Source organism: Nicotiana sylvestris, chromosome 1, assembly GCF_000393655.2.
Source record: "Nicotiana sylvestris chromosome 1, ASM39365v2, whole genome shotgun sequence".
Classification (NCBI taxonomy): domain Eukaryota; kingdom Viridiplantae; phylum Streptophyta; class Magnoliopsida; order Solanales; family Solanaceae; genus Nicotiana; species Nicotiana sylvestris.
The window spans coordinates 118,599,917-118,625,546 of record NC_091057.1 but is presented as its reverse complement, the minus strand read 5'-3'; the positions used below and the strand labels follow the sequence as shown (position 1 = coordinate 118,625,546).

The following is a 25,630-nucleotide window of genomic DNA, read 5'->3' as shown; positions in this document are numbered from 1 at the left end:
TGAGGCATAATTGAAAGATGTCATTCCCTTCATGGCTTACTTTCACTCCAGAAGATCTCATATTCACAACCTCCTGGATTTGCCCCTCAGAGAACTTGGGGCCAAGGGGAGAATCATCCACGTTGATCACCTTGAGTGATCCACTCGGGGCATTTTCTTTTATTTGGAGAGACTCGGGGTTAGGATGTTCCGCCTCGCCCTTGTAATGATCCCCTAAATGAGGAGCCTTCTTTCTGGACAATGGTTCGGGGACTTTGTTTGAACTCCCTTCGGAGATTTCTTCAGCTCTAGAATGGGTCTCATCAACCGCCACCGGCTCGATAGGCTTCGAAGCATCTGCATTCTTTCTCTTACGATTTATCTACAGACAATCGCCATCTTCTTCTTACTCCTGGTCCCGAAGGCGTTGGGCCATTTTCGAGTATAAGGCCGTTGTATCGGCCTTAGGCTTCTGAGCCAATCTTTTCTTTGGCTTTGGAGGATTCTCAGACGTCTTTCTTCTCCTCTTTCTTTCTTTAGAAGGCTTCGGAACCTCCACTTTATCAGCCGAGGCCGGCCTCAACTCAACAGTGTCTCTAAGACCTACATGAAGCCGAGGTAAGTATCCCATAACGGAAGTGCAGGAAAACAAACGAGAGAACTCACCGTGATTTTTGGCCTCCCATCGACCCTTGGCCAAATTTTGCCAGCAACGTTCTGAGTAAGAGGAGGCAGAGGCTAGCTTTCGAACCCAGCACTCGAAGTCTGGGACCCCACCGGGAAACCAAGTAGCGGCTATGCCATTGTAAAGAGGTCTGATCGAAGAAAAAATGCAAAGTCTGGGAAAAGAAAAGAAAGCAGGGGATACTCACGTATCATGTTCCACTCTTCGGGGAACGACATCCAATCAGCAGGAATCAGATCGGAGGTCTTGACTCGAACAAACCGAATCATCTATATGCGGTCTTTGTCCTCGTCGATACAAACGAACAGAGATTTTAAGGATCGGCGTTGCAATTTTATCAATCCCCACGATAAAGTCAGGGACTGTATAGTCTGGTCAAATGATCGAGGGTAAAGGACATCCCCTCGATTTGGTTCGAAAAGAATCTGATTAAGTAAATAATTCGCCAGAAGGAGGGGTAGATTTTGCCGAGCATCAATCGGTATCTTTGGCAAAAATCGAGGATAACTGGGTCTATGGGACCTTGAGTTGGAATTGCAGGGCCCAACGTAAACGGGTAAGTATATACGCTTAAGTACCCTACCTTAAAAGTAGTAATATCCTCCTCAAATGAAGGAATCACTATTTTCTTATTGTCCCATTTGCAATCCTCCTCTACTTTCTCGATCTCGGCCTTGGTCACCAAGCAAATATATTGAGACATGGGCTCGCATCGGCCTGATGTAGAAACAGGTTTTTCGATTTTGAAATCGGATGTTATCTCACATGGCAGGGGGATGCATTCCTCGATACGAGGTGGCACTACCGGTTTACCCTTAGTCAATCGAGAAGATGAAGGAGCTTTTTCCTTTTGAGGAACAGATTTGGAAGTTTTAGCCATCACTATGTGGTAGATCCGAAAAAATGAAAAGTGTTGTTAGAAAAGAGATGGGATAGCCCAAGGAAATTGAAAAAGGCTAAGTGGGACTTTGAAAGCAACATGGGAATAAAGTTTGTAAGGTTGTGGGATCTATCTATTTATAAAGAGTGCTAAGGAAGCCAAAAGGCCAACCTTCAGATGCCTCCAATTAATGATTTTGGGAATCGTACAAAAAGTGACTTTCAGTCACTTCAACCGCTTATGTCATGATATTGGCATCAGGACCGAGGCATCGAAAATTAATTTGTTGAAAATCGTTAAGGATAGCCTACAAATCGAGTTCGGGAAAATACCCACTCGATTACTAAGCCCAAGGGCTACCCGAACTCGAGAGAATTCTCACTCGGGGACTACATGTGCAGCCTAAGGGCTAATTTCATTCCGAGTTCGTGAAAGTATTCACTCGATTACTAAGCCCAAGGGCTACCTGAGCTCGAGAGAATTCTCACTCGGGGACTACCTATGCAGCCTAAGGGCTAACTTTATTTTGAGTTCGAGCAAATAATCGTTCGATTATTAAGCCCAAGGGCTACCCGAGTTCGAGAAAATTCTCACTCGGGGGCCATCTACGAAGCCTAAAAGAGGTAAATTTATTTCAAATTCAAGACCTTGCTCTCACTCAACTCGGACTCAGGAGCCCTAGCGTCTCGAGCTCGCATCGAATCAATCTAAGATTAGCTCGAGGATTAACAAAGAACCTTAAGAGGTGTTAGTCAATTAAAACCTAAGGGTTTATTATGTTCCTGGTCCAGTATTCGGACTAATCATTAGAGTTATACACTCGGATTTTTCATAAACGAAGGCATAACGGAATTCCACACAAATCGAAGATAAAATGGAGAAATTCTTATATTGACAAAAGATGTTTACAAAACCCACGAGGGGCCCTTACACAGAAACAAAGAAGCAAAAACAAAAAGCCAAGAATCTAATCTACTTTAGGGAGAATATCCTCGAGAGTGACATCTTCGGGAACCTCCTCCTCAGGGACTCCATTTCGATCTTCAGAGGAAATTGTGGCAAGGTGAAAAACTTGGCGAGTATGCGCCTTGTCAGCACAACTATTATGAAGCCACTTCTTGAGACGTTGTACCGGTGTGGGATGCAAAAGTTAGTAGATGATAGTGCCACCTCATTCTACGGAAAGCAAACAGAACGAAGTGTCACACCAGGTTGAAGTTAAGATAGATGAGTAGCAGTATAAAGTTCACATATATTCTGATATGGGAAGAATTCGGTACCCATCTCTCGTTATCTCGAGCCAACAACAATAACCCAGTATAATCCCACATGGTGGGGTAAAACTTTGAAAAATGGGAGCCACGACGACTGGTAAAATTGCTGTCATATGACCTTGTGGTCACAGGTTTGAACCATAAATATAGGGGATTAGAGGAAGAGATAGAGAAGGGAAAGGGCTAAAAGTTGATGAAGAAGGAATGAGTATAGTTTGTTCAGCCAAGTAACCCCTTATTTATAGAGAGACAACGACAAAACCGACGGCGCATTCAATGTTTTTGGGGAAATGAACCGACGGCACATTCAATGCTTCTGGGGAGACAAACCGATGGGGCGCTTCGATCTCTTCAAATGCCTATGTCACGAGCATGACGTCATCGCTAGGGGCTCGGGAAAATCGAGGTTCGAATCGTTTCATATCATTTCATTCTAAGAAATGTGGGGACTATCTGTATACAGTCAAAATCGAGGAGTATGATTTTAAAGTCTTAAATCGGGCTATAGGCTCGAGTCCGGGAGACTCGAGGTGTGGGGAAGATTTGGTTAAGGGACACCTACCTCGAGAAAGCTAATCAAAGGCCTGACACGGCCTGCATCGAGGACAGCATAATTTCGAAGTCAATCAAGAAAGAGCGGGAATTTCTCAAGGACACGTGGATATGGGCATTAATTATAGTATAAGGGTTGTACGAAATAGTACAGGTTCGTACCAGACCATTATACACCTGTACCAATAGGATTCTTTACCTTTATGAGCAAGGTACTATATTGGGGTTTTCTCCTCCTATATAAAGGGGACCCCAATCATTCTGTAAGCATCAGATCATTTTACAACAATAGAACATTTTTATTCTTCTCTTGTTTAACGTGCTCAGCAATTACTCTTCAACTTTATTACCTTTACTTTATTGTTCATATTTTATTGGTCTTAGCTGACTCGAGGTCCCTGGATAGACGAGCTCGAGGCCCCCTACTGTTTCAACGATATTGATTTGGTTTATTATTTCTTCTTATATAAGCTCAATATTACTTGTTTAATCACTAATATTAAAATATATCACGTATCTTTAAACCACAAAAATATCTTTAATTGTTACTCACATTTTTCGAGGTAAACAATGTTAAAAAAATGAACAGTGGACTTAACTTAAAACATCGTGAATTTTAACACTTACATGTAGAACCATTTCCTTTATATAAGTCAATTTAAACTTGTTTTACAATACCATCTCATGTTGAGGCACTATAGAAAACGACTGCACACTTTCTTTTTTTTTCATATTTCAATCTTTCTGTCATATTTTTTTTTTTTCGTGTTGTTTTTTCATTGCCCTACTCTCGTAAAAAAAGCTATACACTAACTCAATTAAAATAGATAAAAACCTTTTTTTTATTATAAAATAAAGACTGTCAAGTAAAGACACGTATAGAAAAATTTATATATTATTCGAATTCAAACTAATTTACATAATGAACTGAAATCTCTTCTATTTATAGAAGAAAGGAAGTTGTTGTGTAAGCTGCTACTGCAAGCTGTTGTGTAAGCTGCTACTATACCAGATATGGATAATCTTCTACTGAGAGCAATGGTTATCCATAATAGAGTACTGAATGGATAAGCTCATTGTACCCAGTATAGATAATCTTCTACTAGGGGTAATGATTATCCATAATGGAGTACTGAAAGGATAAGCTACCAGGTATAGATAATCTTCTACTGGGGGTAATGTTTATCCATAACGGAGTACTGAAAGAATAAGCTCATTGTACCCGGTATGGATAATCTTCTACCGGGGGTAATATTTATCCATAACAGAGTATCGAAATGATAAGCTTATTATACCCAGTATGGATAATCTTCTACCGGGAGTAATGTTTATCCATAACGGAGTATCGAAAGGATAAACTTATTATAACAAATATGGATAATCTTTTATCGGTGGTAATGTTTATCCATAACCGGGTACCGAAGTGATAAGCTTCTCCAGGAGGCTTTCCAATAGAGTACTAAATAGATAAACATATTTACGGCGGAATCCCATATGAATAAGCTTCTTCAAGAAGCTTATTTACAACGGGGTACTAAATGAACATCCATAATATAATATATTTATAACACTTTTCAACTATTTGTACAAGAACCCTTCCATTGTATAATTTTTTGTAAAAATTGCACGGGACACCTTATTTGGTCGCCCCCTTTTAACCTATATTCACTTTTTAAATTTTTTTTAATTTGTACCCACTTATTAAATAACTTCATGCCTCTTTCTACTTCTCCTCCTTTTTCTTTTTCTTCTTCTCCTCCTCCTTCTCCTCCTTCTTCTTCTTCGGGTGATATTATTCTTTCCTCTAGATGATATTATTATTATTATTCAGGCACATCAAAAACACATTCTAATCCATCATTCTTTGTGTGTACAGATAGTCCTCAATTTAGTTGTCAAGCCCCAGTATTCATTATTCGCAGTAGGAGAAGTTCTATGGTACCATCAAAAAGCATGTAAACCACAATCAAACTTTCGATGATGAAAATATATAGTAGAGAAAAGTACCTTGACTGCAGAGAGAAGTTTGAGAGAATTCTGGTAATCTATTAATGGATCCACTTTTTTCCAACCAAAAAAGAAATTTGTAATGTAAGAAAATATTACGCCAAACATTTTTCCTCTAAATAGAAGCAGAGAATCCTACAAGAATCTATATTTAAAAGATTAACAAGGAACTTGATAATGCAAAAAGTAGTTTTGAATAATCTACTAAATTTGAATTATCATATACAGGTAGCTCTAAGAATAATGAAGTTGAGCAAATATAAACAAACAGATCCTAGAATGCCGAAGTTCAGCAAATACAACTGCAGCAAATATTAAACAAATGCTGAAGTTCAGCAGATACTAAACAAACTTCAGCTCCTAGAATGCTGAAGTTCAGTAATTACAAAACAAAAATTTCAGCCAAAACATGTTGTAGTTTTATTGAACTGAAGTTTGTCATTGCTCTATGAACTGAAGTTTGCTTGATTTCCTTTGCAAGTCAGGCCAAACTTCAGGCAAAAATATTTGAAGTTTTGCTTTGATAAGGCTACACTTCAGACAAAACATTCTGAAGTTCAAACTTCAGACATAAGTTTTTGCTACTTCAGGCCCGTATGTCTGAAGTTACCTGAAAAGTGGGTACGCCTGTAATTGTTTTTTGCAAAGCAGGTATAGGTTAAAAGGTGACCCAAAAACTGGGTATACATGCAAATTTCCCTAAATTTTCTTAGGGGAAGGAGACCATCCTTTGCTCTTATCGACTAGATCAACTTATGTCTTAAGTTAAGGGTGGCAATTTGAGTCCAAACCTATTTGACCTGTCCAACTCGTCCAAGGTTGGGCAGGTAACTAGCCTTCGTCCATTTATTGAACTCGACTCATCTTGACCTATTCCATTTCAATCATTTAAACTTGGGCTGTTTTTTAGCGCAAATTGATTCATAAGTAACTTAGCTAAAATATCTTAAAATAATTATTTTCTGTTTGATATATTATATATGATCATAACAAAAGAACGTCTTATTTAATAATTAAAAATTCATAAGAAAACAACACAGACTAATTAAAGTTTGATAAGAGTCGGGCAGATCGAGCTAGCCTATCTCAATCCAAGTAACTTTTGGATGGTCATTGACTTGCCCATTTATTGACTCCGCCATTTTGATCCGCCCAAAATTAACCCAATCCACCCATTTGACACCCCTAATCCAATGTATAAGGGCTTTAGCTGCAGAAAGAGGCCTAATTATTCCAATCTTATTCATGCTATTGGTAGCTCGCATTCTTGCCAATGAATCTTAGCAGTTTTCGGCTATGAATAACATGGTGTTCCGAGCAGTTTACCCACCTCAACTATTCTACCGAATGCTTACAATCTTCCAGCAGCACAAATACCAATACCTCTATTCGTAAAGGATTAGAAATATGAGAAGAGATCACTAAGCCTTTTTTTTTTATCTCTGCAGAAATTTCTTGATCTCCCATGAGTTTCACCCACTTCTTAGATCAACCAAACCCCTATTGTTAGCACAAAACACCTTGTATTTATGCTTTTGATCATCCACCATGATATCGAGCACAGAACATTTTATACAGTCAAAAATCAACATCTACAAATATAGTCTCCCAGCAAATCTTCACGCAATTTCTTTCCCTTTTCTATTACCTGTATTACAAAAACTTCGGCAAATAAGGAAAGACACTGAACACGCGCAGCCAACCAGCCCACTAGGCACTAGGTAACTACTACAACAATATCAAAATTTGCTAAATATTACGCCCTCAGATTACATCAGTTTAAGGCAATACATTGATCAGCTAACTACAAGAAAGGAAATACTCATGCAAGTACTCCAGACTACAGAAAAATAGAGGAACATAAAGAAAAGGAAAAAGGAATTATCCAACAAAACTTGGTTTCCGGACCTCTAATGAAAAACCAATGCTTTGATGAAACAACAAAATCATGACCATAATTAAAAAAATGACAAGGCAAAGTCATTAATCATTTCAAACCCAATGCAAATGACAACTTAGGCCTGGATTTGTTCTTGCCCAACAATGTCATCTGCTTTGCACGCTCTTCCTCCTCCTCCTGTTTCTTCCTTCGCATAGCCTCTTCTTTCTGTCTTTGAAGCTCTTCCAGTTCCCTATAACGCTGCTCTTCCCTCATTTGCTGCTCCAAAGCTTCTCTTCTCTGAGATTCTTCCACCTTTCGCCTCTTCTCTTCAAGCATTCTTTCCAACTCTTCTTTCTCTTTTCGAGCTTGTTCCTACATGAACAATAAAAAACGTCACTTTTCACTGCCAATATTGGTTAAATTTCAATTAGAAAGTGTTCGCCGCCGAGCAAGTAAGTATAGATTCAGAAAAACTAAAACCATGATTTATGCCACCAAAACAAATGCGTCAAATCATGTGGTCATCAGCCTTCCCCAGCCCCCGCCCACTCTTTTTACAGACTAAACATTATAGCAGTTAATGATGGACAGAATGAGAACCATCACAGTAAGTGCACTACTTCCTTTTATGACAGGATGAAAATCTATACATCATCTCAGAAGCACAGACATGATTGAAACAATGACTCTGAGATCATGCAATTTATTATCCAGGGCACAAAACATGCTATTGCTAATATAAAGAACGTGACTAAGACATAGGGGGGAAACTAGCTATGTTAAGCAAAAAAGAACTTGCCTCCTTTTGTTTTGCCTCAATAAGAGCAGCTTCCTTCTCTATTTCAAGTTGAGCAGCAACTTCATTGACAAGTTTCTTTCTACCTTCTTCTAATCGCCTTCGGATTTCAAGCTTGATATCCTCCGTGTTCAAGCTATCATCAACTTTTCTCTTAATTGCTTCTTCAACTCTTTTTGCAGTTTCTTCTTCTATTAATTTCAGTTCTGCTTCCTCTTGACGCCTGAGAATAAAGAACAAAAATTAGACATGGGATAAACACTGATGGAGAGAGCAAAGACTCTTTTCATGTTCCCCAGATTTATAAAATAAAGGAAAAAGTGACTGCAAATTATTGCCCTTTTTCCTCCGTAATCTATAACTAAAGGAACAACAGACTGACCTCCATGTAGACAATATGTACTAAATATACATGTTATTGCTTTATAGCATACCTCTACCTGAATTCTGTCCAAACAAATGAGAATCAAAACTGGTGAACAGTAGATAAACGAGGCACCCAATTGATCATCAAAATTAATAAGTTGAAATATAGGAGTAACTTCCTTCAAATAAGCCTGTGGAGAAGAATGTCAAATAACCTGTGGCAGTTACAAAGCTAATCACCAAATTACATGAAGCCTTACGGCAAAAGTAGAATTGTGAAAGGAAAAGTTTCCACTTCTCAAGTAAATGACCCAAATTGTCAACATGTCAGCTTAAATAGTCAGAAACAGATACAAAAAGAAGCCTGAGAAATCCACAAGAGGTTCGATGCAAATAGCTATGTACCATCATCAATTAACACTACAGAAGGACCGAAGCAAAATCTTGTCAATGTTTCTTATTACCGTGTACATTCATAATTATGCCTGCCTATTAACTTTGTAAGGCTGGGTATGAAAATATCATGTTTTAGCAAAACACACGTAGCATCACATTTATCCTTGCAGTTATCACATCTGTGGATGTAATAACGGACAGCTAAGACCAGCAGCAAGGCAGAATAACTGAACAAAGATAAAGATGTCAAGGTTGCCTTCTCTCTTTCTTTATCAGTTATAACTAGTTTAGCAACAACAGAACCAATTAAAAAGCAGAACTTATTGCATGCAGCACTCTTTGCTGTATGTTGATTTCGCTTCTTGATCCAACTGCATTATATTGCCTTATAACATGTACTAATAGCAATTTGCAATCCACTTGCAACATAGACAGATTCAATTCCATCAATCCTATAGCCATCCCCCCCTATTATGAGAAATAAAAAGGCAAGAAGAAGAGTGTAACGAAACCCAGATCATTAGGCATAGCTAAAGAGCTCAGGCAAGCAGTACTTAATATTATATCTTCACCTTTTGGGGTGTTGATTCACTAAAACTCTTTACTCCAGGAGGAATGTTACTGCCTTTATGTTGAATTAGATGGATAGGCAAGTGAATAATGTAAACTTGTAAAGCATAAAAGCTTTAAACTATCTAGCTACATTAAACAGTAGATACACAATTAAAACAACAACAATGCAAATTAGACCACATTCTACAAATATCTACTACTCAAGACTCATAAGACAAAATTTATTTTAGAGCTGAGCTTTCAATAACAATAAAAATCCTCTCATCTTAAACAGCGGGAGTTAATACCACAATTTCCACAACCCAATCCATCCTCTACCTTATTAGCAGGCCCCTAAAAATCTTTCAATTATGGACCTGAATGACATTCTGAGTCATAAATGTCCAAAGGTCAGTCCATTAGGTCCAATCAGGAAAACCATCCATGTCCACACTGTAAGCAGTTAAGGATAATTGTCGAAAACTAAAGGATCATTGTCTTTCCTGTCAGCATTTCAAAACAAACTGTCCATTTATTCATGATTGGTTTCAGGAAAACAGTACAGAAACTGGAGGTATATGATTCAACGTTGAAGTGTGTATCAAAGAACTTTAAAACTAGAGGTAGATTCTCAAAATAAAAGCATAGCTTACTCCTAGATAAGAAAGAGATAGAAAGGGCAGAAAATGAAAAGATTATGTATACAGCTATACCTTTTCTTTTCCTCTTCCTCAATTCTAATTTTTTCACTGAGATCCTTTTGCTCTTTCGATCCGATACTTGAAGCAGGTGATTTACCAATAGGAGACAATGATATACTCCTACTTTTTTTTTGTCTCCTATAGTTCCTTGGAGAGCGACTTTTATGTCGTCTGGTGGCTGGAGAACGACTTTTGCGGCGCCTTGGGGACAGTGAACGGCTCCGTTTTCTGTATAACAACGATTAACATTTAAGCAACAACATATATTGGCAGCAGAAATCATAAAATCCACAGACATACTAACCCGTCTTCCAAATCAGTTAGATACTAAAGCATGTACAGTTACCTCATGAATTGCAAAGAATATACTCGAGCTCCATCTTTTATCATAGGGAACTGCTAATATCACAATTGAGCAACCAATGGACACTCATCGGCACCCATGACCTGCTTCCTCCCATGAAGGGAAGCAATTACTTCTTTTAATTCCTCATTGAAGAACGTAGTTTGCACCGGGTATTTCATTTAGGTTTCTATTTATTAACTCTACTCATTAGGATCATGCATATCTTCAGAATAGTAGACAATTTCCAGATGGCAGCAAGACCGAGGACTAAATTTGCAACTGAACAGCGACACCACCAGATCAGGATATGAGATAATACATAGACAACCACAAGGATATCAATTATGGTGATTACAAGTATTGAAAACTCTTACTAGCAGCAACAACTCAATTTGACAAGTACATAACTTTTTCGTGGACATCTGGTAACTCATATAATAGAAGGCTAGTGAACTTTGGTGAGAAAATATCAATCTGAACAAAAACAAAGATGATACTGGAAACAGAAGTACGAAACAAGTTTGCACCCCTCTATCTCTCTGCTTGGGAACAGAGCTAGATATCCAATGAAGGGAATCGAATACATGAAATGAAGAATAAGGCATTTTGTCCAAAAACAAGAATTAACATTCGAATTTGATCCATGACCAGATAGTAGATGGACAACTCAGCGGTATTTGAATGCACCAATTACTAGAAGTTCCTCTTAAAGTCTTTAAAATACAAGCAAAAATGATCAATCAGCAATCCTGCCACAGCTTAGACCAATGCTGTCACTATGAAGTCCTAAATTCATTTTTGAGCAACCGCACAAGTCGATCCAACAAACGGTAGATAAATACCAATACTTTTTCAAGAATCAAACACGTAGACAATACCTGAACAAACTGTAATTGAATCAGCAAAACGTGAGCTTTATTAGAATAATAAAAACAAATCCAAGTACATAAAAACACAAAGATCAAAGATATAACACAAGGGCAAAATCCATATAAGTCAAATCCATGTATCAATTTAAGCAAATGGGTATCACCTGCTATTAGAATAAGGTGATCTGCTTCTATCTCTCCGGCTTCTGCGGCTATGTCTGCGTGCCACAGGCGAGGGTGACCGTGAATATCTCCTTCTATGTGCTGGCGACCTCGATCTAGACCTTGAAATATCCCTATCTCTACCCCTACCCATCTCTTCCTCAACTAATTATATGGAACACAAAAATTCACCTGTAACAATAAATTAAATCAAAACCCATATGCTCTAAACAATTTCTTATACCAATGGGTATACAAAGAACAAGCACCACAAACTACAAGCCCAGGGGCCAAAACAATTTCAGAAACAAAGCATATAACTTTACACCAATCAAAAAACAGTGAACACGAATCAAAACCCACATGCCCAAAAAATTTCAAAAGCATGTGTAACCTTAGACCAAATGAAAAACTATAAGTATCAAAAGTTATATGCTAAAAGTTGTACACAAGGTATAAACAACTATTCGCACAAATGGAAAGCTGAAAATTACCTGTTACTACAACGAAAAGATAGATCTTCCCCGGTGCATAACGATTGAAATAGAATAAAACCCTAAAAAGTGGAATGAAGTGAAGAATAGATAGAGAGGAAGAAGAGAGAGTGAGGGCAGAGAAATTTTCTGGGTCTAATTCTTTTCCTTTCTCCTTTTGGTTTTTAAGCGATTGATTGATTTCAAGGTAGAAATACCAAAGGAGGGTTATTGCTTAGCTTTGTTGTACACAGCACCCCACGGGAAATACAGAGAGAGGAGGAATGGTGTCGCTTGCAGAGGAAGAGATGAGCGGCCAATATTACCCAAAAATATAAAACGACATCGTTTGTTTTTTTCTTTTCTTTTTTAACATAATTAAAAGAAATTAAGAAAAATATTGAACTTGTATAATACCTAGACGAATTATGACTCTCTTCCTCGTTGATTTGTCTTAATGGATAACAAAATACTCAATAATAAAGCAGTTAATTTGACTACTTGAGCAAGCAACAATACTTTAATTCTGTTTAACAACGACTAGTGTTTTATCAAATAGCATTCAATTGCTCGTTCGAATACTCTCTGCTTTCTTTTTTTCCTTACCAAAATTTTGAACACGAGCAAATTGGTGAACAAATATCTTGAATCCAAAGGGAAATAAATTAAAAAACAGGGGCTAAGTGCGGCATTATATTTAAAAATTAGTCAATTCACTTAAATTTCAGGACCAAGTATCCTAAATATAGAAATTCAGAACTTAATATCTTAAATTTTTGAGCTGCTAATTTAAAATTCAAGACATAATTTTAGAACACCGTGTCCTACTATTGGAGCAAAATTAGCTAATCCTTAAATACATTGTAAATTATAGATATATTTTAAACAACATGCTTAAAATTGGCTACCTGATGTCATTTTGCACCATCACTACGGAAGTTTGACAGACAATTCGAAAAAAATAGTTGACAGTTAATGTAACATTGGTAATCACGATGTTACAAATACAAAAAATCCAGGAATCTTTTGAACAGGCAATTCTTAGAAAAACACCAAAACTATAAATGATACACCAGCAAAGATAACTTAAGAAGCAAATCAACCATGAATAAGACCCATTAGCTCCTCAAAATACTGTGGCTCGAGACAATAAAACCCTGCGACATCCATAAGTTTCAATTGTACATGACCCAACATCCCTCCCCAGTTCACAGAAACACATCTTTCTCGAGCAGCTTTAGGACCTCCTGCTGGTTGTTGAGTTTGGCCACATCGATGGGCGTCTTTCCATCCATGTTTTGGAGAGTTCTGCACAAATAAAAGAAAATTTAGCAGACAGCACGAGAAAACAAAGCATAACGCGACAAGTGGGCCGAAAATGATCATAATATATCAGCAGGATCAGAGAGAAGCAAGACATACACAGCGGCTCCATTCTCTAGCAGCAGCGCGACACACTCCTTCCTACCATATCCAGCAGCATAGTGAAGAGCAGTATTCTTATTCTTGTCCAAGGCATCAACCTTTGCCCCAGCTTCCAGAAGAATCTGAGCACACTTCACCTGGAATACAATTAAAAACTGCTTTAACTCAAAGAATTTTCGAGAAAAATTAGCTTACTTCAATGGGAATATACTCTAAAATAGCACATAGCCAACCTTAAACCTCCTATCTCGTCAACGTGGAGATTTCCGTTTAGATGGATGTTAAATAAAAAAATCATATTTTTTTTTTTACTGATTGATGAGTGCTAGTAAGCTGGTAATTGTGCCCCCCCTCCCCAGCCCAAAATAGCATATAATGCTTTCCTCAATCTCTGAATTTGAAGCAAACTGAGAGCTTTCCGGGACAGTTTTAAAAGGAAAAGAAACAATATGTCATAACTCTATGCCAAACCCATAACATCAAGTGTGGCTAGACATCATTGCAACCCAACTTTAAACATTGGCAAAACTGCTCAGCAATTCAGACTAAATTGCTAACGTAAACAAGCCCGAAAAGAAACTATACAATCAAAGTGAAAACTATACAATTTCAGGCTAATAACAATGTCCAGAAGTAAGAGAAAAAAAGGTCAAAAATGAAAGAGTTCCAAAGTACAAAAATTCTGAGGGATAATTAATTGGTGCTTTTAGAAAGAATTAATCCACCCGGAAAGGAAGCTTCCAAGCTTTGTTAAATAAATAAGATAGCCAAATTGGATATCCTAGAATGCTGGAAATATACAAAATGGCAAACTGGAACATATTGGTGTACATGAGTATACTACAGGTCCTAGATGATGATCATATCGATCAACTTCTTACCTCGCCATATCCACAAGCAAAATGCAATGCTGTCCTTCCTTCTGAGTCTTCTTCGTCTTTATCAGCACCAGCAGTTAGTGCAGCCTTCAAGCCCTAAAATTCAAATACAAGCAATATATTCAGATGGACGAGACCAAAGTCTCTAATGAGATCATAGAAACAATTCGACTAGAAAAAAAAGAAGGAAATATAGACATATTTACACAGAATACGAATGAATAGAATTGTTCATACCGAAAAAGTACAAACAATGTTATATCACAGGGATCACAGTACATGCGCACATAGTTGGCAGCAGGGTAATTTCAGACAAAAAGGGGAAGGAACTTTTGAACAAGAAAAAGGTTTCTGAACAAAATTGCACAGTGAAACTATGACATCCATACATAAGCCTCAAAGTAAAAAAGAAGTTGAATTAAAAAGTCACCTCTGCATCACCAACACTAGCACACTGGTGAACAACAGATTCATCTTCACTAGCCTCTTCGGTTTCATCTGTCCCAGGTATTGCGGAAGAGGTAGCACCCTCTCCCCCAGCAGCAAAACCCATTGCTTCACCAATCTTCTTCAGTGTTTCTTGATCATTCCAATACCTGAGAAAGGAAAGGGAAAACATTTGCATTACGCCCCAAAAAAGGACAAAATACGCCCAAGAAGGATGAATATAACATTAAAAGAAAAAACGACAACAGATAGTAAAGATCAAGGACCAAAGTGCAGAACATAAAATTCAGCAAAGCTATAGTTATATGTGATCACTAGTCAAAAGGTAGAGTATTACACTAGACTTTTTTGATGAAAGAGTATTACAGTAAACTTGCAAGCAAAGGAAAGTGCTTATAGTGCATATAGCATGCTGTAAGCACCATAAAGCCAAAATGCTATAAAAGCACAGGATAGAACAGAAAAACATATAACAATTTGACATATTAACACTATAAGGGCAGCCAGGAGACGCTAAAACAAACAGATGGAACCCAAAATAAACTGTTCTGTGCTCAGTGCTCAGTGCTCAGTGAAGTTCCATCTGAAACTCTCTTCAATAGGACTAGCTGCAAACTTTTTCCTCTGTCTGCTGCTGCAGATAGACCAAATTGAAAGGAGATTCTTTTATGAAGAAGGATTCTCCTCTTGATTCCAGTCACAAATGATACTTAAACCAAGAATTGAAGATCTAGCCACAGAGCAAACTTGATTTCTAAGAATTCTTTATTTCTGAATATCAGCAAGCAATGTCCTATCTACTAACCAGATGTCTCACACCCAACACACATACATATCCTGAAGCTTAGGAAGTCAAACTATGACATGTTCATTTTTATTACTTAAGCTTGCAGAAGAAAAGGTCTCCCACAAAATTAGTATTCGTGGCGGTCTGTTCATTTTAGAAGCGAAACTGTGAAAAGGAATCTGCATACGTTCTGCAACATCAACGGTTGGGATGTGGATAGATGCCTTTAAATTAGCTAGTGAAGTGTTCAACAAAGTACAGGATATCACTAAATTCTGGTCTGACCTGAAATGAGGAGAGAATAGTTAATGCAACCTAAATCATAACAAATAGGAGATATGACCTCATCATTGCAGCTGGTCCCCCGCTCTCTATCTCTTCCAAAATCGGTTTCAGCGATGGGTCTTCTTTGATGCGTGCCATCCGTTCTTCAATTTGCTCCTTCTGAGCAGGGTTTGACAAACTCTCAAGCATGCCAGACATGGATGGATCCTGAAGTTTAAAGAGTAAAGAAATCAAGTGCGTATCACTCAAAGAAGAATCATTTCTCATCAAGAAATCCAGGGCTCATACAACATTTACCTGCATCAACGCATTACCAAGCCGCTCAGCCATTGTCATAAATTGAGGATTTTGCATAACCTGTTGCATTGTGGAGTAGTATTGTTGGCTATCAAAGTTGGGGACGCTCTCCTCGACTGCCGCACCTTGAAAGGTCTTCTGAAGTTGCTCCGCCATCTGATTAAATGCAGGATCTTTCGCTATCTGCTCCGCTAGTTCTTTGATACTTGGGTCCTACATCAGCCACAACATAAAAGAATTGTGCAAAATAAACCAAAATACAGTATACAAATAATTCAAAGTTTATCAATCAACAAAGAAATGACACAAGCACAGCCGCAAAATTATAATAAAATTGATTTTCACCAAGTGTTAAAGCTTTGTTTTCTGTCAAAGTAGTTTGCAAATCCTCCACAGTTTCGTATCTCAAGCACCATGTATTCAACCAAAAAGAGATTTAAATATGTAATTACTTTTTAGTCTACCTAATAACCCCTCCGTTGATCAATTACTATCCTATTAGTCAAAGGTAAGTAATTGACATCGTCAGTTGGAGAAGATTTGTCAATGTGAAAAGAAATAGCCAACTAGAAGTCCAGGACACAAATAAATATTAGTATGAAAAAAGGTTTATCAACTGGAAGACTGGAAAACAGCAAAACTTCTATTCTACATAGTAACATGTAAGTACATTAAGTAGTCCAGACATGGCTGAGAAATCGAAGGGATTTTGAAGCCCAGCTCCAGCCGCATCCGTAGAGGTTGTTCTCGCCTCTCCTGATGGTGCTTCTGTGGAGGAAGACTCAGAAGATTTTTTGTTCTCAGATGCCCCAGACTTCTCATCTGAAAAAGAAAAAAAACTGAACTTTCTTCAGCAACTTAAAATTGTGTCTTCCACTTTGCAATTTCTCTTTCAAACAAAAGAACGCACAATCAAGACAATTTTGTAGAGCACTCATTATCGGTTATACCACAGAGTCTCGTCTTTGGTAAGAGATACAACAAGCTGTAAAGCTCAGAATACCAGTAATGTGCTACTTCCAAGTCATGAGAAAATATAAGATGCAGAAATCTAGACAAAAACTGTGCCAAAACAATGACAGGAAGCAGGCAAAAGATGATATCAAATTTTAGCAAGATCAAAACATTCAAACAACGTGTATTATGACCGGCCATCGACCAACAGATATATGAAAGTGCACATGTGCATAAATTTAGTTTCATAAGGATTCATATAGTCAACCCCAACCAGTTTGGGACTGAGGGGTGGCTTATTGCATGCATGAATAATATATGGCCGTACTCAAGTTTCTTGGATAAGTCATATGCACCAATTAAGAAGGTAAACATTATTGGAGGTTGCTTAGTCGTTCTATGTTCCATATATTATTTTATAGTACTTTCAGAACTTTTGGTATAAGCATATCACTATATTTCCCCGCCTGCATCTAAGTGTGTTTTAATCAATCATTAGCACGTTTTTAGCTTGAATTCTACAAAATCCAAATACACCTTAGCTTTTCACATAATTAATTCTTCATTCATCATATATTAAGTATTTAAGTCACTACAATAACCATTTAAAACACAAGTCAATTCGATTAAATAAGTAAAATAGCTTATGCAAAAATCAACATCCTACTTCCAGCCATATACTTCATCCATTTTCACCACTCTTGTTCATAATCTCAACAATTTTCCTCTTGGAATCTCATCATTCAAGAATCCCTGTTTTGTGTTAGGTTCATACATATACTAAATGGTAAAACCCACATACATTTACTAAAGCCCACATACAAATATGCACATCACAAATTCAACATAAACATGAAGCAAACATAATAGTGGCGAAATATACCTGCTGATGCAGTAGGCAAAACTTTCTCTCCCTGAAAAAATTGAACAGATAAATTTTTACTTGAACCAAAAAAAAAAAAAAAAAAAAACCCAGAAAGCAAAAACTTAAAAATATAAGGAACAAAAATCAAATACCAGAAATTTTTACCAAAGCAAAAACAATCCCCACACATAAATCTCAAAAACCCAATTTAAAAATCCAATCTCTAATTAACAAGAGCAAATTGAAAATACAAAAATGATTGGATTTGAATCAAATTATTAATCAATAAACACGAAATTTGAAGTGTACAAAGTGATGTACCTCAGACATGGCTACAAAGAGTTGTGCTGGGCTAAGAGTAAAGTTGAAAGATAGGAGGAGATTTGGGGGTATACGAAATCAAAGCAGTAGCCAAAGGGTTTTTGTGAGAGAAAATGACGCAGAGATAATGATAAAATGACAGATGGGCACACTCTTTTTTTTTCCCTCTGTCTAATTTTCCAAAGATTTGTTCAGTGGGCCACCTTAATCTTGAAACGAATGGCACCGATATGCTTTCTTCAGATTCTCGATTCCGTGGGCTTTCCCCTACTCATTGGATAGTGACTGTCCATTGATTTATTGGGCCTTTGGATATTTGGCCCAATAATCTATTGTTCTAAAGGGGAAAATTCAAAAATTGTCAGATTTACAAGTGGTCATTTAAAAATAGTGGAAGAAATTCAAAAATAGCTAGATTTACACTAATCGTTCAAAAATAGCCCAGTTTCAAAAGTAATCGAAATTTAGTCACTTTTTATGTAAAGATAAATCTGAGAGAAAACACTGTTCAAAACCCGAAAAATACGCCAGTATATTATGCTGGAGTTCCAGCATAACTATACTTGAACTCCATCATATTATACTGGAGTTCCAGGATAAGTATGTTGGAACTCCAACATAATATGATGGAGTTCCAGCATAATATACTGGAGTTTGGAGTACCGGTGCTCCAATCTCTAGTATATTATTATACTAGAGTCAGCAAAGTATACCGGTCCAGCATAATATGCTGGAGTTCATACAAAGGTGCACCGAACTCCAGTATATTATGCTGGACCGGTCTCTATTGCAGCAAAATAGTGGCTATTTTTCATTGACTTAATAAACGCTGGCTATTTTTGAATGACCAGTCTGAAAACTGGCTATACCGTGTTATTTTTACAAAAATAGTCACAGTTTCAAAAGTAATCAAAATTTAGCCACTTCTCATGTAGAAATAAATCTGAACGAAAATAAGGTTCAAAATCCGGAAAAATACTCCAGTATAATATACTGGAATTCCAATATATTATGTTGGAACTCCAACATGCGAAAAGTTCCAATATATTATGCTGGACCGGTATATCATACTAGAACTCTAGTACATGTGCACCAATCTCCAGTATATTATGCTGGAACTTTCCGTGTTGCAGTAAAATAGTGGTTATTTTTTAATGACTTTGCAAACGCTGGCTATTTTTGAATGATCAGTCCGAAAACTGGCTAGCCCGTGCTATTTTTACTGCTCTAAAGGGAAAATGAATGGACAAAATATAAAATTGACCGGTTAGCAAAACTAATTGCATTCGATAGCCAAAAAAGTATATAAAATATGTATATAATACATATATACTTTTGCAAAAAGTGTAATAAATATGTAAAATACTTTTGCGGAGGGTCTATCGGAAATGGCCTATCTACCCGCACAAAGTAGAAGGGGTAAGGCTGCATACACACTACCCTCCCAGACTTCACTTGTGAGATTATACTGAATTTGTTATTGTTGTTGTTGTTGTTATAATACATACATACATATATATATATATATATATAACATATACATACATATATAACATATATATATGTGTGTGTGTTATATTATAAATGTATGAATATAATGTTGGTTTACCGAAATAACCTTATAATATTAAGCATAATAACTCACAATAAAATGACATGAGTGGAATTCTAGAAATTAGCCTTGCAATCCTATTAGTTTTAGGATATAACACTACACGTTAAGAATCTTATTAGGAATCCTATTAGTATAATTACTTTCGGACATAGACATATAATACTACATGTTAGCACGTAAACCTAATACCTTTAATTAGGCATGTTAGGTTTCCTATTAATACTATTGATTTTGGGATAGAGGCAATTTTTAGCACGTTGTGATGACTCAATATGTCGTGATGACCTAATATGTCATCTTTAATTTTAAATATTTTTTTCAGTGTTCTGAGACCTTGAATAGCACCATTCAGCATTCCTCGACTTGTGTGCGTAGTCCATAAATTTTTTCGGGAAGTTTTTATGTGAAAAATTGATTAAAATGTGAAATAGAGCTTTAAAACTCAACTGAGTTGACTTCGGTCAGCGTTTTGAGAAAACAGACTTGGATTAGTATTTTAACAATTCTAGTAGGTCCTTATCGTGATTTGGGACTTGGGCGTATGCCCGGAATAGAATTCGGAGGTCCTTAGCTCGAATTATCACTATTTAATGGAAACTAAAAATCTAAAGGCTAAAGATTTCCAAAGTTTGACCGCGAATTTGACTTTATCTATATCGGACTCGGATTGAGATTCCGAGAGTGGGAATAGCTTCGCTATGTCATTTATGATTTGTGTGCCAAATTTGAAGTCATTCCGGATTCATTTAATTCGCTTCGGCACGAGTTTTGTAAATTGGAAAGTTTGAAACTCATAAGTCCGAATCAAGGTTGGAATTGTAGTTTCGACATTGTTTGATCAGAAGATATCAGATATAATAAGTTAAGCTTATCTCCCTCACGTGCATCCCTTATGTTTGATTCTGCCTGTGTCTGTGTACATTGTGGATGGACTTGGTTTATGCGTGAGTTCGTTTGTCAATCTTCAAAACCAACTTCATTTGGGCCTACAAATTCCCCATTTTGATGGTGACAAACTCTATACTTTTCATGAACATTTTTCCTTTTTAAAGTCACTAGTCATTAAGGACCATGTTCATTAGATTATAAACATCACGATCCAAAGTAAAAACACAACCTAATTCCCCCTTTTGGCATCATCAAAAAATTACATAATTATGTGAGATAACTAGATTTTAATAGAAAATACTCATGGCCACTAGGGCTACTTCAAATGCAATCATGGATTTAAGCATCATCTATCAATCTAAGGATATTAGCTATCTAAGAAATATCAATAAACAGTTAGAGCAAAAGGTATTGAATTTCATTGATTGATAAGATCCCACCACAAAGCATAAAAAGAAATAAGAACAATGGATCATGAGCAAAAGAAATAAAAAAATCCCTAACTGGGTCACTAGTTGATCTACACTAGGCTAGGAGGTTTAAGGCTGGGAAGGACTAGGTTCTTGGTCTTTGGCTTGGAGCAGTTTCAGCATATCCTGAAGAATGCCATCGTTCTTCTCTTTCTCTTTTGCCAGCTCGGCTCTGAGAGCATCTCTTTCAGTCTCCACTTCAGCCAACCTCTTATTCAACCTATCAATCTCAACATCCTTAGCCCCACTTTCTTGAACCAAAGCTCGCACCTTGCTATTTAATGGTACCTTTTTGGATGAACCGGGTTCTTTGGGAGTGGTTTGAACTTCATAATCACAAGCAGTTAGAGTGTTTGCCCCAAAATGATCCTTGCTTGTACCAACTTCCTATTTCTTGATAGGTACCTTGAAATGTTCAAGTACAGTTGTGAGAATAAAACTATAGGGTATGGCATGAGTCTTGGTGCCAATTAGAACCCTGTCAAGAAGCTAAATTATAAACCCATGACAATTGATTTGCCTCCCACTATCCAAACATACCATAAGAACCAGGTCCATGAATATGGCAATGTGCCTCCTTTCCTGCCTTGGCAACACATATTTGTTTACAAATTCAAACAATACTTTATGGGGTGGCTTCATCTCACTTTTGTAAATAGCCTTGGGCTCAAGTTCCTCTTCATTGTCACCAAATTTTCTCGTAATGGGAAGGGCAGTAGGGAGATTCTCTAGGCTTGGCCATTTGAGCTTCTTATAATCATTGTACCCTTCAGAAGGTACCCCCAAGATTTCTCCAGTTCTTTATCATCAAAAGTCACAGTCACCCCTTTTACCACACTGGTGACCCTACCATCTTTGATCTTACAGTTACCCATGAACTCCACAATCTCAGTTTTGGCCAGCCTTCCATCCATCTGAAGGACCATGTCCTTCCAATCTTGCGACTGTAACTTCTCCAGCATCAGTAACATTCCTTCCTCCTCCAAGTCCCTGAGGAGTCTACCTTTCAAAATGGTTCTCTTCCCAAACTTAATCATCTTGTCCTTCTCAATATCAGATTCTACTTTTTCTTCTCCACTCCATTCTTCTTCCTCCACCATTTTCACTTTTCTTGATTTCATAGCAGACCTTGTTCTTTTAGCCAAAGTGGATGGTTTAGCAGATTTTGACTTTGAAACAGACTTCTTTGTGGAAGTCTTGGCTTTCTTAGCTTTAGGAGTTAGAACCTTCACTTCTTCTGTCTCGTCTCCATCACGAAGGACTAGGTCCATTTCATCAATTTCAATAGGCTCAACCATCTTCTTTTTGCCCTTAGAAGCAACTTTTCTTTTACTTTCTTCTAAGGCTTTCTCCAGTTCAACCTCACTCTGCTTCTTCTGACTCCACGTAACTCTTTTTCTTGTGGAAGGAATTTCTACAGGGATAGAAGAGGCATCCTTCCTTTACTTGTTTGTTCTAGCAGTGCCAGGGGTTTTAACTCCTGAACTTCGTTTCTTATTTGGATTGTAACTTTCAGTCACTCTTTTCAGTAGGTCTGCAAGGGTCTCTTGTTCAGATGGAACAGGTTCATATACATTTGTCCCTAGTTGAACTAGCCCATCAGTAGCTTTTGTAGACCCACTTCCCCTTGTTTTTCTCAAATTCTCCTCTATTTCTGCTAATTCCTCACCCCAAACTACCATAGCACCTAATTCTTTAGTTAGACCAACAGGAGTTGGTGAAGAACCAATCACTCATTTTCCCTTACCCCTCTTAGTACTCCAAGCACCCTCACTCTCTTTTTTTTTTCCATTTTTACCACCAACATTTTCAGATTTGGTAGTTTCAGCACCTGCTATAGATCCTACCAGCACAAACCTATTCTCCAAATTCGTAGCAACCTCAGAAGTAGTTTCAGGAGTGACGTTACCTATTGAGTCTCAGAAGAAACATTTTCTTCCCCCTCAGTAGCATATTTGAAAGACTCATCAGATTTTTGGGGTTCTTCTTCCCTACCTGCTTTCAATTGTTCATTTATTTTCTTGATCTGATCTTTACCAACGACTACCTTGTGAGCCATCATCTTTACCCTACTTTTCTTAGAGGTTGGTATGGTTGAAGGGGTGGCAGTATGTGTGGAAGTGGTTTCCTGTAGTGGTGATGAAGGATTCTCAAAGGTGTTTGCCATTTTTGTTCATGGGTATGAGAGAAAAAGAGTTAGATTATGTTTGGAAGATCATAGAAAATGGAGAGTATTTTGACGGCTTAAAAAAGGTGAAGTGAAGAAGACACTAAGCCTAATCAATTTAAAGATAAGTGATTAATGGGGTAACGACAGCCTTTCAAAAGTCTAATCAAACTGAATTTCAGTTTGAAAAGATGTTGGGGTCTATCCCTAGAATCTAGGCACTTAATGCGGTTAGGACTTCTTTTGATCAGAACTGGTTCTTTTGTAACAGATAAGTCCAAAAAGGATTTGGGATTGAATGAGACTCTTCTCTTAACCATGATTCAAATATAATTATTTCAAATTAAGCAGAGTGGAGAATATATACCAAATAATCTTGATGAACCAAGTTCTTCACTGAAAAATCTCTTGTGTAAATCTGAATTTTCCAACAAAATAAAGACAATATCATTAGATATTAATGAGTCATATTATCACATGGCACAAGAGTATACTTGTGAAAGTATGAGCCTGAGCAAAATCTAATCTAATTATGTACAAAAATTCACAATTTTTTAACCAATTTTGAGGTAGAACCGGTTCCTTTTAGGTGATCTTAATCATCCTTAATTCTAACCCGTTCCTTTCAAAGTGATCTCTACTTAGAGATTTTGTGAAGATGCCAGCTATTTGCTTGTCAGTAGCACAAAATTCTACAGTGATCAAACCCTCTCATAGTTGTCCCTCCAAAAATGATGCCTAACATCTATGTGCTTAGTTCTCTTATGATGAACCAGGTTCTTGGTCATACTAATGGCACTAGTGTTATCACAGAATATAGGGATACAACCTACATCAATTCCAAAGTCCACTAATTGTTGTTTGATCCACAACAATTGAGCACAACATGAGGCAGCAACGACATACTCAGCTTCAACAGTAGATAAGGCCACAAAACTTTGCTTTTTGGTAGCCCAAGACACAAGACATGAACCAAGAAAGTATGACATACCTGAGGCTCTCTTTTTATCCACAAGAAAACCTACATAATCAGCATCAGCATATCCCACTAGGTTGAAATTACTACCTTTTGGATACCAAAGACAAAGGTCAGTGGTGACTTTCAAGTATCTTAAGATTCTCTTGACAGTAGTCAAGTGAGACTCCTTTGGATTTTCCTGAAATCGAGCACAAAGGCCTACACTGAAAATAATGCCAGGTCTGCTAGCAGTGAGATATAGAAGAGAACCAATCATTATCCTATACAACTTCTGATTAACAGATGAACCAGGTTCATTTATATCCAATTTTGTAGATGTAGCTATAGGAGTATCGATTTCTTTTGAATCTTCCATTTTAAACCTTTTCAGCAACTCTTTCAAATATTTCAGCTAATGGATCATAGTTCCATTTGAGTTTTGTTTAATTTGTAAGCCTAAAGAGAAATTAAGCTCACCCATCATATTTATTTCAAATTCACTCCCCGTTAGTTTAGCAAATTCTTTATTTAGCTTATCAGTAGTTTCTCCAAAGATTATATCATTATATCAGAACTACCAAGAGGTCTTTACCTTTTTCCTTCAAGAATAAAGTTTTGTCAATTTTACCTCTCTTGTAGCCATGCTTAAGCAGGAATTTTGATGATCTTTTATACGATGCTCTTGGAGCCTACTTAAGCCCATAAAGTGCCTTGTCAAGCTTGTACACATGATCAGGACATTCCTTGCTTTCAAAGCTCGGAGGTTGCTTAACAAACACTTCTTCCTTTAGATTGCCATTGAGGAAGGCAATCTTGACATCCATCTGATAGAGAGTAAATTCTGTATAAGCAGCAAAGGCTATAAGGAGTCTAATAGCTTCCAATCTTGCAACTGGAGCAAAAGTCTCATCATAGTTTATGCCCTCCTCTTGACTATACCCTTGAACCACCAAACTTGCCTTGTTCCTTATAACTATTCCATCTTCATCAAGTTTATTTCTGAAGACCCATTTAGTGCCAATTATTGGTTTGTCCTTAGGTCTTGGTACTAGATGTCAAACTTGACTTCTCTCAAATTGGTTGAGTTCATCCTGCATTCACCTAGTCTGCATCCAGCAAAGCCTCAACAACATTTTTAGGTTCAATAAGAGATAGAAAAGCATTAAAAGTACAAAGATTCTTCAAAGAAGATCTGGTTTTGATTCCAAACGTTGGATAAGTAATTATGTTCTCAATGGGATGAGAACTTTGGTACTTATAAGGTTTCACAACTAGCCGGTTTCCTCTAGATGTTCCTCCAATGTTTTGTTGCTGAGGAAGAGGTTCATGGATAGGTTCTATCGAGGTTTGAGG

The 25,630-nt window shown here is 37.2% G+C and overlaps 4 protein-coding genes across 8 annotated transcripts; all 4 read right to left on the bottom strand.

Moving 5' to 3' along the window:
• Positions 1–7,103: 7,103 nt before the first annotated feature.
• LOC104245990 (uncharacterized protein At1g10890) lies at positions 7,104–12,257 on the bottom strand. Of its 5 annotated transcripts, none has more exons than XM_070167382.1 (5): positions 11,942–12,228; positions 10,417–11,639; positions 10,083–10,298; positions 8,059–8,278; positions 7,104–7,631 (listed from the first exon to the last, which is right to left on the bottom strand). In XM_070167382.1, the coding sequence occupies exons 2-5, from the start codon at positions 10,458–10,460 to the stop codon at positions 7,365–7,367; spliced, it is 747 nt and encodes a 248-aa protein (XP_070023483.1). In that variant the 5' UTR covers positions 10,461–11,639; positions 11,942–12,228; the 3' UTR covers positions 7,104–7,364. The 5 variants fall into 5 exon arrangements, 3 of the variants coding, with proteins under 3 accessions (XP_070023483.1, XP_009800013.1, XP_009800015.1); XM_009801711.2 differs by having other exon boundaries at positions 11,450–11,639; positions 11,942–12,227; XM_009801713.2 differs by lacking the exon at positions 11,942–12,228 and having other exon boundaries at positions 10,417–11,303; positions 11,450–11,589.
• Positions 12,258–12,871: 614 nt separating this feature from the next.
• Positions 12,872–18,380, bottom strand: LOC104245991 (ankyrin repeat domain-containing protein 2B-like). The gene is made up of 9 exons (XM_009801714.2): positions 18,180–18,380; positions 17,877–17,907; positions 16,710–16,861; positions 16,040–16,252; positions 15,801–15,949; positions 14,654–14,819; positions 14,227–14,319; positions 13,343–13,482; positions 12,872–13,228 (listed from the first exon to the last, which is right to left on the bottom strand). Exons 1-9 carry the CDS (start codon positions 18,186–18,188, stop codon positions 13,129–13,131), a joined length of 1,053 nt encoding a protein of 350 aa, XP_009800016.1. The 5' UTR covers positions 18,189–18,380; the 3' UTR covers positions 12,872–13,128.
• Positions 18,381–21,221: 2,841 nt separating this feature from the next.
• Positions 21,222–23,319, bottom strand: LOC138873885 (uncharacterized). The gene is made up of 6 exons (XM_070152374.1): positions 23,148–23,319; positions 22,900–23,061; positions 22,599–22,845; positions 22,003–22,550; positions 21,693–21,919; positions 21,222–21,539 (listed from the first exon to the last, which is right to left on the bottom strand). The coding sequence occupies exons 1-6, from the start codon at positions 23,317–23,319 to the stop codon at positions 21,222–21,224; spliced, it is 1,674 nt and encodes a 557-aa protein (XP_070008475.1).
• A 701-nt stretch (positions 23,320–24,020) lies between these two features.
• Positions 24,021–24,653, bottom strand: LOC138873881 (secreted RxLR effector protein 161-like). Its single transcript, XM_070152369.1, has one exon. It carries the CDS (start codon positions 24,651–24,653, stop codon positions 24,021–24,023), a length of 633 nt encoding a protein of 210 aa, XP_070008470.1.
• Positions 24,654–25,630: the final 977 nt, after the last annotated feature.

Coding starts and splice junctions, on each gene's coding strand:
- LOC104245990 (XM_009801711.2), bottom strand. CDS start 11,601: ATGGGTAGGGGTAGAGATAGGGATATTTCAAGGTCTAGATCGAGGTCG. Junction 10,299..11,449: donor TCACCTTATTCTAATAGCAG/GTGATACCCATT, acceptor GTTGTTATACAG/AAAACGGAGCCGTTCACTGT. Junction 7,632..8,058: donor TTGAGGCAAAACAAAAGGAG/GCAAGTTCTTTT, acceptor TTGTTCATGTAG/GAACAAGCTCGAAAAGAGAA.
- LOC138873885 (XM_070152374.1), bottom strand. CDS start 23,319: ATGGCAAACACCTTTGAGAATCCTTCATCACCACTACAGGAAACCACT. Junction 21,920..22,002: donor TAACTGTAAGATCAAAGATG/GTAGGGTCACCA, acceptor TACCTTCTGAAG/GGTACAATGATTATAAGAAG. Junction 21,540..21,692: donor TCATGGACCTGGTTCTTATG/GTATGTTTGGAT, acceptor ATCAAGAAATAG/GAAGTTGGTACAAGCAAGGA.
- LOC138873881 (XM_070152369.1), bottom strand. CDS start 24,653: ATGGAAGATTCAAAAGAAATCGATACTCCTATAGCTACATCTACAAAA.
- LOC104245991 (XM_009801714.2), bottom strand. Junction 14,820..15,800: donor GGACCAGCTGCAATGATGAG/GTCATATCTCCT, acceptor TTCCTTTCTCAG/GTATTGGAATGATCAAGAAA. Junction 14,320..14,653: donor CTAGTGTTGGTGATGCAGAG/GTGACTTTTTAA, acceptor TTTGAATTTTAG/GGCTTGAAGGCTGCACTAAC.